At 41.4% G+C, this 16,865-nt stretch overlaps 1 protein-coding gene across 1 annotated transcript in view; it reads left to right on the plus strand.

Moving 5' to 3' along the window:
• Positions 1-562: 562 nt before the first annotated feature.
• The window catches only part of BARX2 (BARX homeobox 2), a 36,214-nt gene continuing 19,911 nt past the window's right edge, over positions 563-16,865 (plus strand). Inside the window, exon 1 of the mRNA XM_035346251.1 lies at positions 563-1,125. Within this exon, the coding sequence (XP_035202142.1) occupies positions 939-1,125 (187 nt within the window). The 5' untranslated portion in view covers positions 563-938. The remainder of the gene's footprint in view (positions 1,126-16,865) is intronic.

The following is a 16,865-nucleotide window of genomic DNA, read 5'->3' on the forward strand; positions in this document are numbered from 1 at the left end:
TTAAATAAATAAAATAAAATAAAATAGACGGGGCTCAGCCGGCAAGGGAAAGGCGGCCTTGGTGGAGCGGGGAAAACTCAGAGCGCTGTGCCCCGGGGTCTGTCCCCAGCAGGAGAGGTGCCGGAGCTCGTTTTTGCAGAAATCCCGCTGAGATCAGCGGCGATCTGCCGGTAAATCACCCCCGGGCTGCCAGAGCGGCCCCGGGACTGAAAACGCCTCTCCGGAGCAGGCAGCGTTTGCTGCAGCGAGGCACCTACGGATCGTAGGGTTTTAGGTTTTTGCCTTTTTTTTCCTTCTTTTTTTTTTTTTTTCCTTGCAGTTTCGGTGCCGCCGGGGAAGGCTCCGGGCTCGGAAGGGGCCTCGGCCGCCGGCCCTGAGCTTTAGGGTCCGCGCATCCCGGGGGCTGAGCTCCCCCCACCCTGGTGCCCGCACTTTTCCTTTCGTTAAATAATCGCAGGGGAGGGAGAAAGGGGGGGGGGGGGCGGAAGAAAAGCCTAACCTGGCCGCTTTCCAGGCGCCCCAAAAAACCAAAAAAAAAAAAAAAAAAAAAGGAAGAAACACACACACACACACCCCGGTATCTTAAAATAGAGCGCAGGGAGGGGAGAGGAGCGGCGGGATCCTCCCCGCCCGGCGCAGGGTAACAATGGTGCTCGGCGGGGAGCAGCGGGCGCCCTGATTGACAGCCGGAGCGTCCCAAAAAGGCCGCGGCGAGATGCTTATCGGCGCCGGGGCTATATAGCGGGCGGCCGGGCGCGGCGCGGGGCCGGCGGAGCGCAGCGGAGCGGAGCAGCGCGCAGCGGAGCAGGCAGCGGGGGCAGCGCCCGGCAGCCCCCCGCAGCCCCCCGCAGCCCCCCGCAGCAGTCCCGGGAGCCCATGAGCGGCCGCCCTCGGCTCTGGCAGCCCCGGCTCTGGCAGCCCCCCGCAGCCCCGGGGCCATGCACTGCCAGCCGCAGCCCCGGCTCGCCGCTCCCGGCCGCGCCAAGGCAGGCAGGAGGCGCTACAAGACCTTCATGATCGACGAGATCCTCTCCAAGGAGACGTGCGACTACTTCGAGAAACTTTCCCTCTATTCCGTCTGTCCGTCCCTCTTGGTCCGGCCCAAGCCGCTGCACTCCTGCGCGGGTAAGGCGGCTCTGCGAGGGGGGGGGGGGAGGAAATGGGGACCGTGGGGAGCCCGACCCGCTCGTCCCGGGGGATCAGGAGGCGGCTGGAGGGGGACCCCCACCCCATCCAGTCCCCTGCTCCTCGGGACCCCCCACCCCATCCAGCCCTTGGGGAACCCCACGCCATCCTGCCCCCCAGGAGGGTTTGCTGCTGCTGCTCCCGGGGCGGGGGGTCCCGGCGTTGGGCAGCCAGGGCCCCCCCGCTGTCCGTGCGGGGCTCAGCCGCGATGCCCCGGGGATGGGCGCAGCGGGAAGGCAGCGGCAGAAACCCCCCGGCTGAGCCCTGAGCGCTGCGGTGTTCGCCCGGGGCTCTTCGCCGCCAGCGCTGCACCTACAAAGGGAGGGCAGGGAGCTGGCAGCAGGGGAAAAGCAACTCCCTTGGCTTTTGCAGCCCGAGGTTCTCGCTTCCTTTGAAAGAAGTCGGGCTGTTTCTAGGTGTGGAAGCGCTTCTGTTGGGTTCTGGACCTGGCGCTACAAATAGGTGCACGCAACCGCATCTCTGCCCTGTACGCATCCCGCTGATACAATGCATCCACAGGGGCAATGGGGGCTTGGCCACGGGCGTTACTAAATTGCACAAACGGATTGGTCTAATGTGAGCTTTTAAAATCCGTGTTCAAAGTAAAAATGTCATTTCTATAATGCATTCCAGATTTTAAACAAAGAACCAATTTGTTGGTGAAGCAGGTAGCTTTCCAGATTTACATTCTTCCCAGAATGCCACACTTGCAGGGGTGACGCCTAATGTCTTCAGTGACTTGGGTGACGAAATTCACAAATATGTTATCCAAGGAATCTTAACTGTGCAAAAATATTCTGGAAAGTCTTAATTCTTTGTTGAGTAATATGTTTCAAGGTCACTAATTTTTATTTTTCCTATTACTGGAAGTTCATTTTGCATTTGTGTGATGTTGTGCTTAAAATTTCAAGCCCTACCCCACTTTGCACTTTGGCTTTTTTTTTTTCTTCTCCTGTACTTAGGCAAGTATAAATAAGAAGGAACTTTCCAGGTCTTAGTGAAGCTGCACTAATATAAAACCTGCTGATAGGTTACTAAGAGTTTGATCAGTAGAGTAATCCCTTGGTCTTTCTCCAACCTCAATATTTATTTTGCAGATGTAACTAATGAAAGAACCAAAATTGATTAGAAAGCCAAATGACAATTAAGTCCTGGGATGGCCAGCTTTTCCAAAGAAGTTACATGAATAGTGCAAGCCTCGTTCAAAATTTATTTTTTCCTATTGATTTGTGCGCAACGTTCATTGCTTTCTCTAACTAACCGCTGCCGTATTTTTACGTAAGAAGACCTGGTTGTTAATCAAGATATTGCTGACAAGGGAATTTTTCAGCGCTGATCCCTCGCTACTGCATAGACAGTGAAATTCCGGGTTTGGCCAAAATAGTCATGAAAGTCTCAGACGGGTTCACTGTGCTCCAACTTGCAGTTACGTGTGGAGGGCTCAATTCTGCTTGTATCGGAGTCAGCGGCATGCCTGCCACAGACCTCCACGGCCAGGAAAGGGGAGACTTTCACCTCCTCCTGCTTAGAACAGCCTGCTGTACAGCAAGAGGGAGCGTTAGAACAGAAAGCCTCTTGTAGCACGCAGAAGGAACATAACCCGAACATTTACCAACATCCAGAAGCATGTATGATGAACTTAGTATCAAACAATGGTTTGAATGTCACCTTTAGGTTTATTAAGGAGTGAGGTGCTTCCCAGCAGCTGTTTCAACTCTCATCGCCCTGGAAGGGGGGGGGGGGGGGTCGACACGACAAGGAGAAATTCTTTGAATACGTGGTTCTGTGTCAGGTATAGCAAACATTGGATTTGCAAGACTAATATATATTCATTAAATAGTCATTAACGATCCTCAGATAACTTAACAGTGGATCCTGAGTGATGCTAGCATGGCTCTTGTGGTAACTGCTGAATTAAAGCCTTACTTCTCTTTGTGCCTGGGATCTTTAATGAATTTGCCCTCAAGATTGTGTTTCTAGCCCAAGCTCTGGCCTGTCCATGTGTCAGGGTGGAATGTGAATATCTGCTTCTAATGACATAAGCTTCGTGGAGTTGCAGTGATTGAGAAGTGGAGTACAGAAGAGATTTGTTTGTGGGATTAAAACTATAAAAGAAATGGCTACAAAAGTCCATGCTTCAAAACTGTGAGCCTTCTAAGGCTGATAGGTACTATTAAATTCCTATATGTATTAGGTAATGGGATTTTATTATTATTTAATAGAGGAAATTCTGTCATTGTCTAAGAAATGGAGAAGAGCACAAAAAATATCTAAATATAAAAGAATTTGAAAAATACCCGACACAAATCTGTTTTTTGTTTTTTTAAAGTTTTTAAGTAAAAAAAAAAAAAAAGAAAAAAGAAAAAAAAACTACTTAGAAGTAAAGACTAAAGAAGTACCATGCTATAGCATTTAACTTACTGCTTGTGTTTCCTTCGTCTCCTGAATTAATCGGGAAAGCAGTGAGCTCTTATTCTCTTTGCAGGCTAAAATAAATGAACCTGAATCTAAATCACAGAAATTTACTTTGCCAGTGTGGACCTAGCAGGGACCTGGGACATGTTTGAAGCAGTAATGAGTAATTAGTTCTCTTCAGCTGAACTGCTCTTCAGCAGCATGGCTTTTTTTGGTTCAGGAGTCAAATTTTTAGGGTTTTTCCTAGGCTAAAGAGTTGATAGTTCTTTCATCTAGGATGAAGTAGAAAAGTCTGACATGCTCTGTATTTTTTTTGAAGCTGAAGGATATAAGATGTTGTACAGCACATGTGTTTAACAACATCCCTTGTTAAGTGAAGAGATTTGAAAAACATTGGTAACAAAATGGAAAATATTTTCTCTTTTGGCGGTGATCAAAGATTAAATATTTAAGCGTGTGTAGCTGAATTGGCACAAAGCAAAGCTGTTGAGTAGAGTGGGATGGGGGGTGGAAGACGTGTTCGGGACTCTTCCCATGCATTGTCAGGTTGAAGATTGACATTTTAGTTACGAGGAGCGTTCAGGTCTAGTGCAAAGCTCAGCAATCTCATGGGGAAGATTTACATTATGAAGAGCTTGGAACAAGCCCCAGACAAAGTTCTCTGGAAGGAAAAATGCAATTCCCTGTAAAAGGGATCCATCATTAGCTTAAATTTGGTGTATGAATAAGTATCGTGGCATTTACTGAGCCAAATAAACAAGGCTGGATTCATACCGAATCTGTTACAAAATGCTTGTCCAGGTTCACAGACATTATGATCAATAAACAGCTAATTAAGTATTTAAGTGGAAGTATTTTCAGGTGGTGGCAAATATCTCTTTGATTTTTGACTTTGACAGTGAAAACATTATGTATTCTGTTTCATGATATTTAATTATTTATTGGCTTTTCATATGTCCTATTTAACTTGTCTAAGTAATGGTTACAGCATTAATATATACTGTGCCTGTTTCAGTGTAGTGACTTCTTAAGGCTTTAGAAACCTCGGGCTTGCTTTCTGACTGAGTTGAGTCCCGTAGGAATCACTTCTCAAAGAATCTTTTTATCATTTCTTAACTTTAAGCACTTTACAAATATTTATAGGAGAGCCTATACTGAATCTGTTTTGTTTCCTGGCTTTTTATTTTTATTATTATATTTTACTTTTTTTAATCTTGGCTTAGTGTGACGTTCAAAATCCAATTGTCATATTTGCAGTTGTGGGCACAATAAAGAAACAAAGGGCACTGTCAGTGCGTGATGTTATGAGGTCAAACTGGAAAAGTTTCAAATTTGTCAAAGTAACTAAAATCTATTGAAAAATAAAAGACAGAGTGCTTATAGCCTGGCAGAGGGAAAGTTACATGGTGTTCCTGGTGATACTGGAATTGGTGACATTGTGTATTAATAATGAACAATATTGGTTTTGAATGGCCTTTCTAAACTATCCAAATGAATTAAGACTCTGGATTAAAAATAATCACATTGCCCTTTTCAAGAGAGCTTGTTATGAAATTTCAGTTTATTTTAGCAAAGTTGGTAGCGTAAATTAGTTGTTGTCTATGCTTTCTGTGAGGACCCGTTCTGGAGGACAAGTTCCAGAGCTCATAAAAAAATAAATAAATCTCAGATTTGAAAGTATCTTGGTGATTTACAAGTTAAACCCCAGTGAGCATCAGGATAATTTAGATCCACTCTACACCAAGGCTTCTTACTGGTGCGTATCTAAGGTAGGACTGCACCTCTTTTTGTCTGCTACAGTAGCCATGCTAGAACAATACCTTGTATGAACATGGTTTTACAAACGAAGCATTCATATTAGCGTGGTTTTACTTTTCAGAGAATTAGCTACTTTGATACTTGTACTTACACTTGTGTAAGAGTTGCATTGAAGGGTATTGTACTGCTCCACATATATTTAAAAGTGCCACACCTTCACTGAGTAGACATAGCCCTAATTTTCCTGGCTTGTCCACATCTTTTTGAAAATTTACTACTCTGCTTGCTAGTCCATGAAATGGTTTGCCCTTAAAAAACAAAGTAGTAACTGTGTCTTGCTTCCTTGAAGTGATTATTTTGGTGTTTATTTATTTAGGGGTGGTGGAGAATAAGACCTTGTTTTGTATTTGTACAATCAGGGTTTTAATGGATGCAGATATGTAGTATAGAATTATTCAAAACTCGGATTGTTGTTTTCCAATTCCTTTGTTTGTCTTCTGTTGTTTTATCTTAGGATGAAATTGGGAACTGCTTATCCCAAAGAGCTGTCATTATCGTGATATATTTGATTTTTTTTATTTTTTATTTTTTGCTCTCTGGACTAAATTAAGTGATACCGCTGAACATTGGGACCTGTGGGAAATCAGTGCTCTTGCAGTAAAGCGCGAGCATAGGTATTCCTGATCTTTGATCAGTCTTGTCAACCTGTTTAGGAAATCATGGTGAGAAAGTAGCTTTACTGCATCTTAAAAATAACTCGGGTTTAATATGAGTGACCTCAAAGCAGAGAGAGCCCTTCTGATTCTGTTTGAAAAGACCTTGCAATGGGTAAGGTTTGAATTTGCTCTGGGACATTACTTAAAATTGTGATGGAAGGCATTTCTCTTGCTGAAATACTTTGCTGCACCTTTTTTCTTTAAATTGAAGAGATTTTGTTACGAGGCTCCTGGGAGAGAGCTGGGAAAGGAAAAGGGAATCAATGTAATGTATATCTGAGTGCAGGGGAAAACGAGATGCCACCCGCTCTGAAGCATATTATATGAAACCTAACAGCTGGATTAATGCAGTTAAACAAATACAGAGTTGTGGGTGTATCTTCTACCAGGCAATCTCGCACCTGAGTGTGCCAAGCCTCCCGGCACCGCTGCGTCTCCACTGGGGCCATCCCCAGCGCAGCGCGGCGTTTCTGCCGGCAGACCTACATTCGTTATTGCAAGGAGCTGGAAGAGTCTTTATCTTTTTGTATGTGGTGTGGCTGCACCAAAGAGCTTTCTGACCTAGCTGCCTGAAATGGATGCATATGGTGGCAGAAACTGGGATTTGATGACCCGGGAGGTCCCTTCAAGTCCTGTGTCCCAAAATGTGCTTGTCAAGGGAAGCAGGCCACAATGAATATCTTTTTTAATCTGCCAGCAAAGAGCAATAGGTGCTGACTTAAATTGCAAAGCTGCAAGTATCCATGTGGGAATCTACACTGCTGCAGTACTGTTTGTTTGGATTTTTTTTCTGATTCGTTTGTGTGAATTTATGGAAAAATAAAAATAAAAAATAGCTATTGGGTTTAGTTTACAGAGATCAGTATAATTATGTAGTTTAATAGCAAAAAGTAAAGGCAAAATAAAAATAAATACTGAGAAGTATGAAGTGGTGTTTCCATAGGTGCCTCTGATCCAGTATTAGGTAAACTATTGAGTATTATTAATGAATGTAAGATAATTCAGAGACAACATTACTGAATACAGATCCTAGAAAACTCAGTTGTGTTTATGCTGGTGCTTCAGAGCACTCTTTGGAAAACCTAGAAAAGTCAGAATTTGTTGTCTCATTCTCTGCAGGACTGTATCCCTGTTCCGCTAGGAGGTAAGTCTGAGTTTTGTTAAAATTCTCAGCCAGAAAACTTCCCGTCGGTTTCAGCCCTACAAAAAAAAAAAACAAAGTCCTTGTGCAGCGATCGCACTGAATGCCAATGTCATACCAGCCTCAGAGCCGAGGTAAACTGACCAAATGCTGTCGACTTGGCAAGTGGACTCATCTGTAATGGCTGAAGCTTAAACACAAAATTTAATTTTAAAGAGCTGGGCATTTTTCGGGACATCAGCCTTGGTTTTTACATGTTTTGATGTCTTTAGCAGAAAATATAGTTCAGAAATGCCAAAAAGTGGCATATGAGCTGACTAATAATAACCATATATTTGGAGATGAGTCTGTCAATCCTCTCAGTCAGATTATATCCAATATTAGAGGTGGTATTTCAGTAGTGAAGCAAAACCAGATCAGAGTCTGAATTTGAAAACAGGTCTCACTTAGATTGAACACAGGAATCTGGCTCTAATGTAGTTTAAATGCTGAGTTATTTGAAAATCTGCAATCAAGACAGAATTTCACTGTCTGTATCTTGGTGGTGTTAACCCTGAATAAAATAAATTAATGAAAGGCAAAATTGCAAGGAACAAAACAGAAAATCACACCCCAGCGATTGCAATAAAGCCTACTGTGGAAAGTAATCAGCATTGTGGTTGTGGTTAAGTATGAATAAGCATTGCGGAGGAATGCTATAATGGAAGGTATTAATGAATGTGGGATTCCACTGGGAAAATTGACACCTACACCTTATTTTCTAAAGCCTCACGGCTTACGCTGAGTGCAGTTTAAATCCATCTGCACGTTGATTTAGGTTTAAATGCTGTAGATTAATAAAGAGCCTGCTGACCTCAGTTCGGATCCTGCTCACAGCGACCATGAGATGCAAATCTAGTGCCACGGCTCTCAAGTTGTTGTGTTTTATTATTTTTATAACTTATTCAGCTTGCTGGTGTTAAGTGCAGGAAAAGGAAGCCTTTTAGAATAAACATCCCACCTGCATTGCTGCCTTCAGTAACAGATTGGTATGATCAAGGGCAGAATCTTTCTTGGGGAGATTGGGAAAAATAATATGTGGAATTATACTGAGGCAGCAAATTGTGTGAAGCTCCCTGTCTACTCACTATGTAGTTAAGGAGCCCTTTTCCCCTTCTGTTTACTTGGGTTGTTAATTACATTTATCTTCCAGTGAAGTGTATGGTGAAGGGGGAGATCATGTCATTATAACCTTGGTGGCATGGTGGTCGGGACGTAGATACCCCTTCAGAAAGGGTTTAGTGTTTAAATGCTGGTAAGAGCATACCAAGCAGGTCTGGCTGACCAGAAGAAATCTCTGCCTTTCTGGCTTTAAGTTGCTTCCATGCCCTCAGCACAGACCTGCAAGTAAAGGTTTGCCTGGAACTGTACACAGCAGAGCCGATCATCTGGAACTATATGGCAGGAACCGGTCCCCGTAGACAACTTGCTCGATATGCTGGCTAGAGTTGTTTCTTAGCCCAGTGCTGGCATTTACTACGTTAGGGAGTAACCTTTGTCTGCTCTTGCTTACTGTTGCTCTGATGATCTTCTTTTCTTGATTCTGATGCTCTGTTTCTTATGCTCATTCCCTTGATACCTTATCCAGTGAGCAGTGACTGCAGCTCTCAGGCTTTGCAGGCCATGTACAAAATTTCTACACTTTGTAGTGGAAATACAAGGATTAGTGAGAAAAATGGATATTTTGTTTTGTTGGTAGATAGAAAAAATAATAATCACTTGACCTTTTCCATTCAGAATGAAACAAAATGCTTAAGAGTTTATTTTGGCAAGTTTAAAGCCTAAAAAGTGGGGGGGGGGAGAGAGAGAGATCAAATAATTCATCTGGAATAAAGTATTGAAAACATACCTTCTAAAGCCTAAAGTGAAATTTCCTAACACTTTTTAAAGGAGATGTTTGGCAAAGCAATGAAGTTACTTTCTGTATTGCAAGATTTTTCTTTCTTTTTTTCTTTAATATATTTTTGACGGGAAGAAGTTATGACTGAACATTTTCAGTCAGTTCTATTTAAGAATTGCTCCAGCTGGACTGCAGAAGCCAGAACACATTAACACAAGCTTCGTTTGCTGTGGAAGAATAGTTCGTTGGAAAGCTTAGGAACCTGTTTTGTGATCTCAGGTGTATTTGTGTAAGTAAGTCAAGACAAAGTCCATGAATGAGCTGGGTCACAAGAACAAGCTTGTGGGAGCTGAGCAGTGGGTGGCCGATGGATGCTTTGACTTGGCAGGGAGAAGAACACAGCGTTGCACTGCTCGGGTAAGGCAGACCGAGTTAGGTCTCCTGCAGGTGGGCACAACAGCGTCTGCTCACATGGATTTATAGAGGAAAATGTCCTCTGTTTGCATTGGTTTTTCTTTCTCTGTTAGGAGGAGTTTCTGTGCAATGTCATGTCTGATCGCTCTCACCGCTGATAGCAGGGATGAGACATATGTGAGAGTTTCAGAGTAGCTTAGCAGCAATAAATTGTGAGGTCATATAAATATTATCATCCAGGGGAATATCAGAGATGGATTTCTCTTCCCCCCAGTTATCTATTAATTCTTGTATTCTAGTGCTCTGGGAGAATCTGAGATGCTGAGAAGCTTCTAGCCGTTGTTGAGTGATGTGAAATTCCCCAAGCTACATTTTAATGACATCTTTAAAAATACACATAGATTTGGTGTTAGGACCTGGCTAACACAGTAAATACTTAATATTTTCCATCTTCCTCTCATGTAACTTTACATTTTGACTGATTCTTGGCTTCTTTTCTCTCATTTCTCTTGGCCAGAAGACAGCTCGGAAGAACACCAAGTTACCGATTGCAGATATTTCAGGCAGGTGTTTGGATACTCAGCACCGAGACCCATTACAGTAACTAAAAGAGAGGGTGAAGAATAGCCCCTTCCCAAATACTCCTTCCAACCTCCCTAATGTGGACTCCCACATTGGTGTTAAAATCTCCTTCGACTGCAGCCAGCACATCTGTGGCACTAAGTCCTGCGCTCTGGGTGATGCTGGTAGGACGTGTGCCATGAGGGTGCTAGGGGCTTGACTCTGCTCTCAGCTGCCTGATGAGAATTACTGAAGGTGGTTGAAGGTGGTAGCATTCTTGGGGTCAGCACCAATCAGTTATCTGTGTAAAATTTCTCTGAAGTGTGATACATGGAATGGCAGTTCAGCGTCTCTTCCTTTAAAAAATAATCATCATCATCATCATAATCTTTTATTTCCTTTTTGACCAGTCTGTGCATACCTATCCGGAGTTGCCAATTCTTGTAGAACATAAATATTTATAGTTCAGTAAGAAAAAAAAATGACTATCAGTAAGAACAAGACACTTTCTATAAGAATATCCTGGCATACATGATGAAAGCTCAGTAGGTCAAGTCTGTCTTTTCCCAAGTGTAAGACTTCTGATTGAACTTATGTCTTCATCAGTATTTACTTCTGGAAATTATTTGAGCTTTCTAAAACACACAAACTGAAAGAACGACACCCTTAATCAACAACTGCTAGATAATCTTTTTTTGTGTGTGTTTTAAAACAGGAAAAAAGAGATCAGTTTTCCAGAAATTCTTAAATAAAATTCCTATTAATAATGTGATTATAGAAAATTTGTAAATACCTATGCTATTTTTTTTTCTGTGATACTCAGAGCAACAACCTTACGATGACCTTAAAATGTGTTTGGATGTGCGCATTCAGGTCTTATCTTGTAAATTCTTAAACATGCCAGTGGTTTTTATTCATGTAGTTAGTTGGCTAATTTCAACAGGACTACTCATGCAAGGAAGGATTTGAACTAGAAATATTTGTATTTGCTCTATAACTCAGATAATCTTTCTACTCATTCTATGGATTTTTCTTTCAAAACATGGGAGAGTTTTCAATGTAAGTCATCTTTAAACATTTGCTCACTGTTTGGCTCTGGATATTTCTGCTATTGATTATCTCACAAGTTGCAGAATAGTTAATGGCTAGTTTTCTACCTGATACTTTTTTTTTAAACTAGGATTTAACCCATGGAAATTGAATTTCACCTGAAGTAAACTTTAATAGGCATCTTCAGAACAAGCGTTGAAGCAAGAACAGGTCCCCGTAGCTTCGCGTGTGCAGGTGCCTGCTGCCACATCTAGTATCCAGCTGCCTACATGCGTACGTTGAGAACCAAAGCACTGTTGTGTAAGCACACAAGGGTTGAAGCCTTAATAAAAGCATCTCCTCTTTTACAAGACAGAGAAACGCGTGTGATGTGTTTGTGGTTACTTAAACCGGGTATTTTGTGACAGGTTAATCTGTCATCTTTGAAGCAAAATTAGCAGCGGTGGTACTTCTTACGGTAAGTACTTGCCTGCAGCACGTGTCACGGGCACGTAATTGCATTGCACTGTACGTATTTAGGAGGGCCTAGTGCTTGGGATCCATTTTACTCATGCGGCCCAAAGAAGAAAAATACAGACAAATCCTCCTGAAGCAGAAAACAAGAAATGTAATAATTGATACAATACGATGGTGAAATGTCTGAACCAAATGTTTTTGTGTGGTGTTTTTTTGGCCACAAAATGTTTGCATGTGTTTGTGAACACATTTGGTTTTGCCCTTCTGTCTGTTCTCTTCAAAACCTTCTCTTGACAGCTATGCTAGTAGTTCATTTTGTTCCTCTTGTGACTAAATAGTGGAGGAGCTGATATTTGAAGGTTTCTGTAACAGCAGAGGGCAATACTAGGCAGTTCAGATCTCTGCGGTCTGCTCTTTGTTGTGCTCTTTCACTTTCCATAAGCGAAGTTGTTTTGGGTTGCTCGATGGTAGTGAGATTCTCCACTGAGGGACAGGAAACCATGCCAAAAGCTAGAAGGGTTGGTTTTACCTTGTTGCAATAAATTACAGAGCAATCATAAATGATGGGAAGGCGTTTGATGAAGTGGGTGAGGAACAATTGATGTATTATTTTAGTTAAAATGACTTAGAGCCCAATCCAACTCCCACTGAAGTCAATTAAATCGTAGTTGGATCAGGGCCCACATGAGTCAAATTCAATTATGCCTTAACTGTAAACATTTAAAAGCACATTATATTAAAGTAGTTTAAAGCTTAAATTTCGTGAACAATTTGTGTTTTAATGTGATCCTAGACGGGTAGCTTTTTATTTGTGTGGCTCTAATGAAACCCTTTTTCTTGTGGCTGAGGCAGAGACCTCTGCAATGGTGCCCGATGGTGCCTGACCGACCACTCCAGCACCGCTGTTGTGAAGAGATGTCACCATGGTTGATACTGTAGATACATTTCTGTCCATCAGAGACTAGTTAGCTAGCAATTACATGAGAAGAGACAGCAAAGATGATTGAGAAGAGATTTTTAGAAATTGAGGAGGTTTTTATTTCTAATTGTCTGGATTTAGAGAGCTTACTTGTGCAAGGATTAGCTCATAAGCTGCTGAAATGTCTGCTTGATCTAATCTCAAAACTGGAGTGGCTGTGGAGATTCATCTCTGTCTCAGCAGAACAAAGTACAGCATCCAAAATATTATTTAAAAAGAGAACATAATAAAAAGATGGATTTATAAATACGTTCAAGTTTAACAACATATGGTGTTGTTTTCAGAAACTCGGGGAGATCATCTTTTAAGTTGTGACTCTTTTAGAGAACGTTTTTGTGTTTTATGAATTTGGGGTTGATCCTTCTCATTCTGTCCTTGGAATTTCTCACCATCAGCTCTTTTCCAGCAGGGCGATGGTGTCTCCCTCCTGCTAGGAGCAGCTCAGAGCTGGCAGGTATAGGGTTTCCTGGCTTGCAGCTGTCTGACCCAGCTGAGCAGGCTATCTCTGGAGGTTTTAGCACCACATCCCAAGTGCTATCACTTAAGATCTGTCAGAAGCTTTGGACATTGCGAACTGTCTATACAACAGGGGATAGCTGTTAAATGGGGTCATTAACTAGAGGGAACTAAATTCGTCCTGCAGTTAAACGATCTCCCAGTTAATGCCAAGTGTTGAAAGGACTTCTGCAGGGTTTGAAGTTGGTCTGTTTCGTTTTCTGTCTTCATTAAACAGCTGTGTTTCAAACGAACGATAGGGCCTGATCCTTGTTTTAACTAAGGACACAACATTTCTCTGGCTCTGTGAAAGTCTTTGTGGTGGGTGGAAATGCTGTATGTTTGCAGAGCAGCTAAAGGACAGAAAATGGGACGTAGGTGTGGGATGTTTCTACCATCCCATGGGTAAATATTATGCTGTGGCTGGTGATTCCCCTGCACAGTAACAAGCAGCCTCGGGGACATGTGAAGCAGATGATTACCTGCTCTGCAGAGGCACTGCAACGGTTCCTATTCCTGGAAAAGCCGCTGGAAGACCTTGGGGTACCTGCATAGGATCATTGGGGGGATCACCTAAGTGCTAGCACAGTTGCTGTGGCTTTTTCTGGTGTGGGATGGGAGAGGCTGTGCATTAGCAAGTGCATTTCAGGCAAGGCTGTTCGGGAGTGAAGCTCCTGTATTTCCTTCTACCTCTCCCCCATACCTTCTTCCAGCCTTTCCTTTTCCACTATTACATTTAGATTACGTACAGAATACATCATACAAGTGGATAATGCTAAAGGAATGGATCTGGGTTTGTTCTGAATCACCTGAGACTTCTGATAATATTTGGTTTGTTTTTGGTAACAAAGCTCTTCCACTGCAATTAGTGGTGGAAATGAAAGAGATCCATGTGATTGCATGCACAGCTAGTGTAGGGGCCTCTTCAGAGCTGTTTAGTTGGCTAAATGAGCTTGGTTTTTAGTCTGGTAAACTTAGTTTGGCAAATTATTTCATTTTCTTTTATGCTGTTGTATCTTTCATGGTTGTTTCACCTTTTAATATCCTCTTCTGTTTTACATGCATTTCTTTTAATACCAGGATCATCTAATAGCTTCCATTAACATTTTCCAAAGAGTTTACAACTACAAAATAGGTATTTCCCTTCAAATAAGAGTAGAAGGCGATACACAACCAGTAGTGTTAATGGGGGTGAGGAGGTAAAACCACTGTAAACTTTAATGTAGGACTCTTATGGCACATACTTCGCTTAAAGAAAAATACAGCCTGTTTTCTTCCCCACGAGTAAATAAAGATGCTACCATGAAAGCAGCGTAGAAAACTAGATAGCTGTAGTTGAATCGTTGTGGCTTTAACATACTTGCAAAAAAGCCTGATTCTCCTTTTGACTTTGTCACTGATTTGTGATCCATGCCTTATTTTCTCCCTTCTTAATATGAGCACAATTAGACATGTCACAACCTGTAAAAATGCATTAAAATCAGTTGACAGCTATTTAAATTCTGAGCATTACTATTATGTATTCACAGATATTGACTGCTTAGTGCAGCTTAGGCGTGATTCGTTTGACTCATATTAACTCACCAGTCATCTTAACTTTGATATCTTTATAGCTTTTTTTTTAATGTTTAAAATGTTTTACCTGATGATTGTATTTCTCTACCTCCAAGTATATGCCTGCAAAATAAAAATGTTACTTTACTGTAGTAAATTACAGGGTACTGAAAACACTGCCATTCATTGCAGTGTCTCGATGGCAACTTTGGTTGAAGAAAGACATTTCCTTTAGGGGGAAATATCTTGAGAAAACTGGTATTTCTTAGGAAGCTGCACTGGTGCAGATTTTCTGAGTACCTTTGCAATGGTTGGCACTTCTTGCTGATGATTTACCAGGACATATCTCAATTACTTTGAAACCAGTCATGCCTACAAGGTATTCACTGAGCAATTTCTACAGATGAAGTTAGAGTGAAGTAGCTGCTATCACCTGTTGCTGCTTTGTTAATTAATTAGAAAATCTAGCCAGAAGAAACTACATGTTCATGCCCAGTACCTAGCACATAGCTTTAGCATGGCTTAAAATACAGGGGATTTTTAAAATTTGTTGTTCCAAGATGATTGTTTTCCCCAAAGCCAATCACAGGTCATTTGCCGCTAGTAATTGATACCAACATTGGACAAAATTGCTCAGTTTATGACAAAATTTCTTTAAGTGTGTGAAAAGTTATTGCTCTGGTTGAACTGGGGTCACTTTGCACACTGAGCAAATTCAAATTCATCCCTCATCTAGTTTCTCTCCACAAGAATTTTCTTCTTTCAGATGTCTCACTTTTTACATTGATCAGTGTATAGCGAGGCTTACGTCTTTTAAGCTCTGATGTTCAAATGTTGCTTTTCTCAGTACCTCTTGATTTTCCCCATCCCCATGTTATTTACTCCTTGAAGTCAGTAGAAGTTTTGGGTGTGTAGGAAAAGAAAAGGAATTGCATCAGATTGCAAATATATGACCATCTTCTGCTGAGCATTCATTTAGCTGGCAGCTTGAGACATGCTGTTGTGAGCAGGAATAACCAAATGTAGTTTAATTTTTTCAAAGTTCAGGGAATATCAGAGAACTTTTGCTCAATGGCTTGGCCAACTTTACTCAGCTTTGTACCTGATTCACAATGCGAAGCCAGTTAAATGCTTTTCTTTCCTACTGCTTACAGGAAAATGGTGGCTCACTACACACTTGTGCAAAATATTATAAAATCTTTTGCTAAGAAATGCAAGAGAAGCCCAAAGTAATACGGACAGTAGGGATTACAACGTTGACATGCATACATATAACTGTTCTTTGTGAGGATTAACTAAGCACAAAAAAAATGTATTTTTTTCCCCCAGAGAGACATCTGTAGGAGGGAAGAGGCTTCCATGCAAATCACATTTAGATGTTAAGACAAAGTTGCATTTATTACTTTGCAAGGATTTTAAATAATTTATTAGTAATTTTTATCCATCCTTTGACCTTTTTTTTTTTTTTTTATTCTGTGCATGTCTGGTAGTTTTTTCTTACATGTTTTTTCACTGTATTCTTAACTTTTTCTCTCCTTGAGCTCTTTCTCACTCTCTCCACTCAGCACAAACTGCTTCTGATAATGTTTGAGTTCAGTTCGAACTTTCGAACCCGTGACGTCAAGTTGGTTTGGAATTAGGCAAAACCAGTTTGCCCATCCCTCGTTGTAAAAGGGTTAATCCTCTAAACTATTGAGAGACAAGGGCAGGGAATTATGAAAGGAGCCCCTGTTTTATAAGCATTTGTATTGCCAGTGCTTGAATACTTATAATAAGTAGGTTACTTCGGTGATTAATGACTGCATTTTACATGCTGACGATGGATGATATGTCTTATTGTAGAAGCCATTATTTTTTTATTTGGTCTCTTTACCAAAGCAGTACTGGAAATGAGACATTGACGTCTTGGTGGGAGTATGTTTTCTTCTCAACAATTTAATGAAAAAAAAGTGACCCACAAGGAGGAAAAATAATTGAAATAATGCCTTTTTTTTTTTTTTTTTCTTTCCGCTCCGTAATATGTGCAAAAATACACTAGGTGAATTGTAGATGGATTTGTTCTAATGCAGTACTTTTCATTTTCATTAGAGATTCTCGTTTCGTTTCCTCCAAGCTGGAAAGGAGTAGGAATGTGGTGTCAGTCTGAAGTTTTATAAATTTAGAAGGGACATGTTATTTAACTGTCTTAAATTCAGTCTTTTTTTAACTCATTTTAGTAAAGCACTAAAACCAAAATAATTCGAGATCTTTAGTTAATTTGAG

Source organism: Oxyura jamaicensis, chromosome 24, assembly GCF_011077185.1.
Source record: "Oxyura jamaicensis isolate SHBP4307 breed ruddy duck chromosome 24, BPBGC_Ojam_1.0, whole genome shotgun sequence".
In the NCBI taxonomy this organism is placed as follows: domain Eukaryota; kingdom Metazoa; phylum Chordata; class Aves; order Anseriformes; family Anatidae; genus Oxyura; species Oxyura jamaicensis.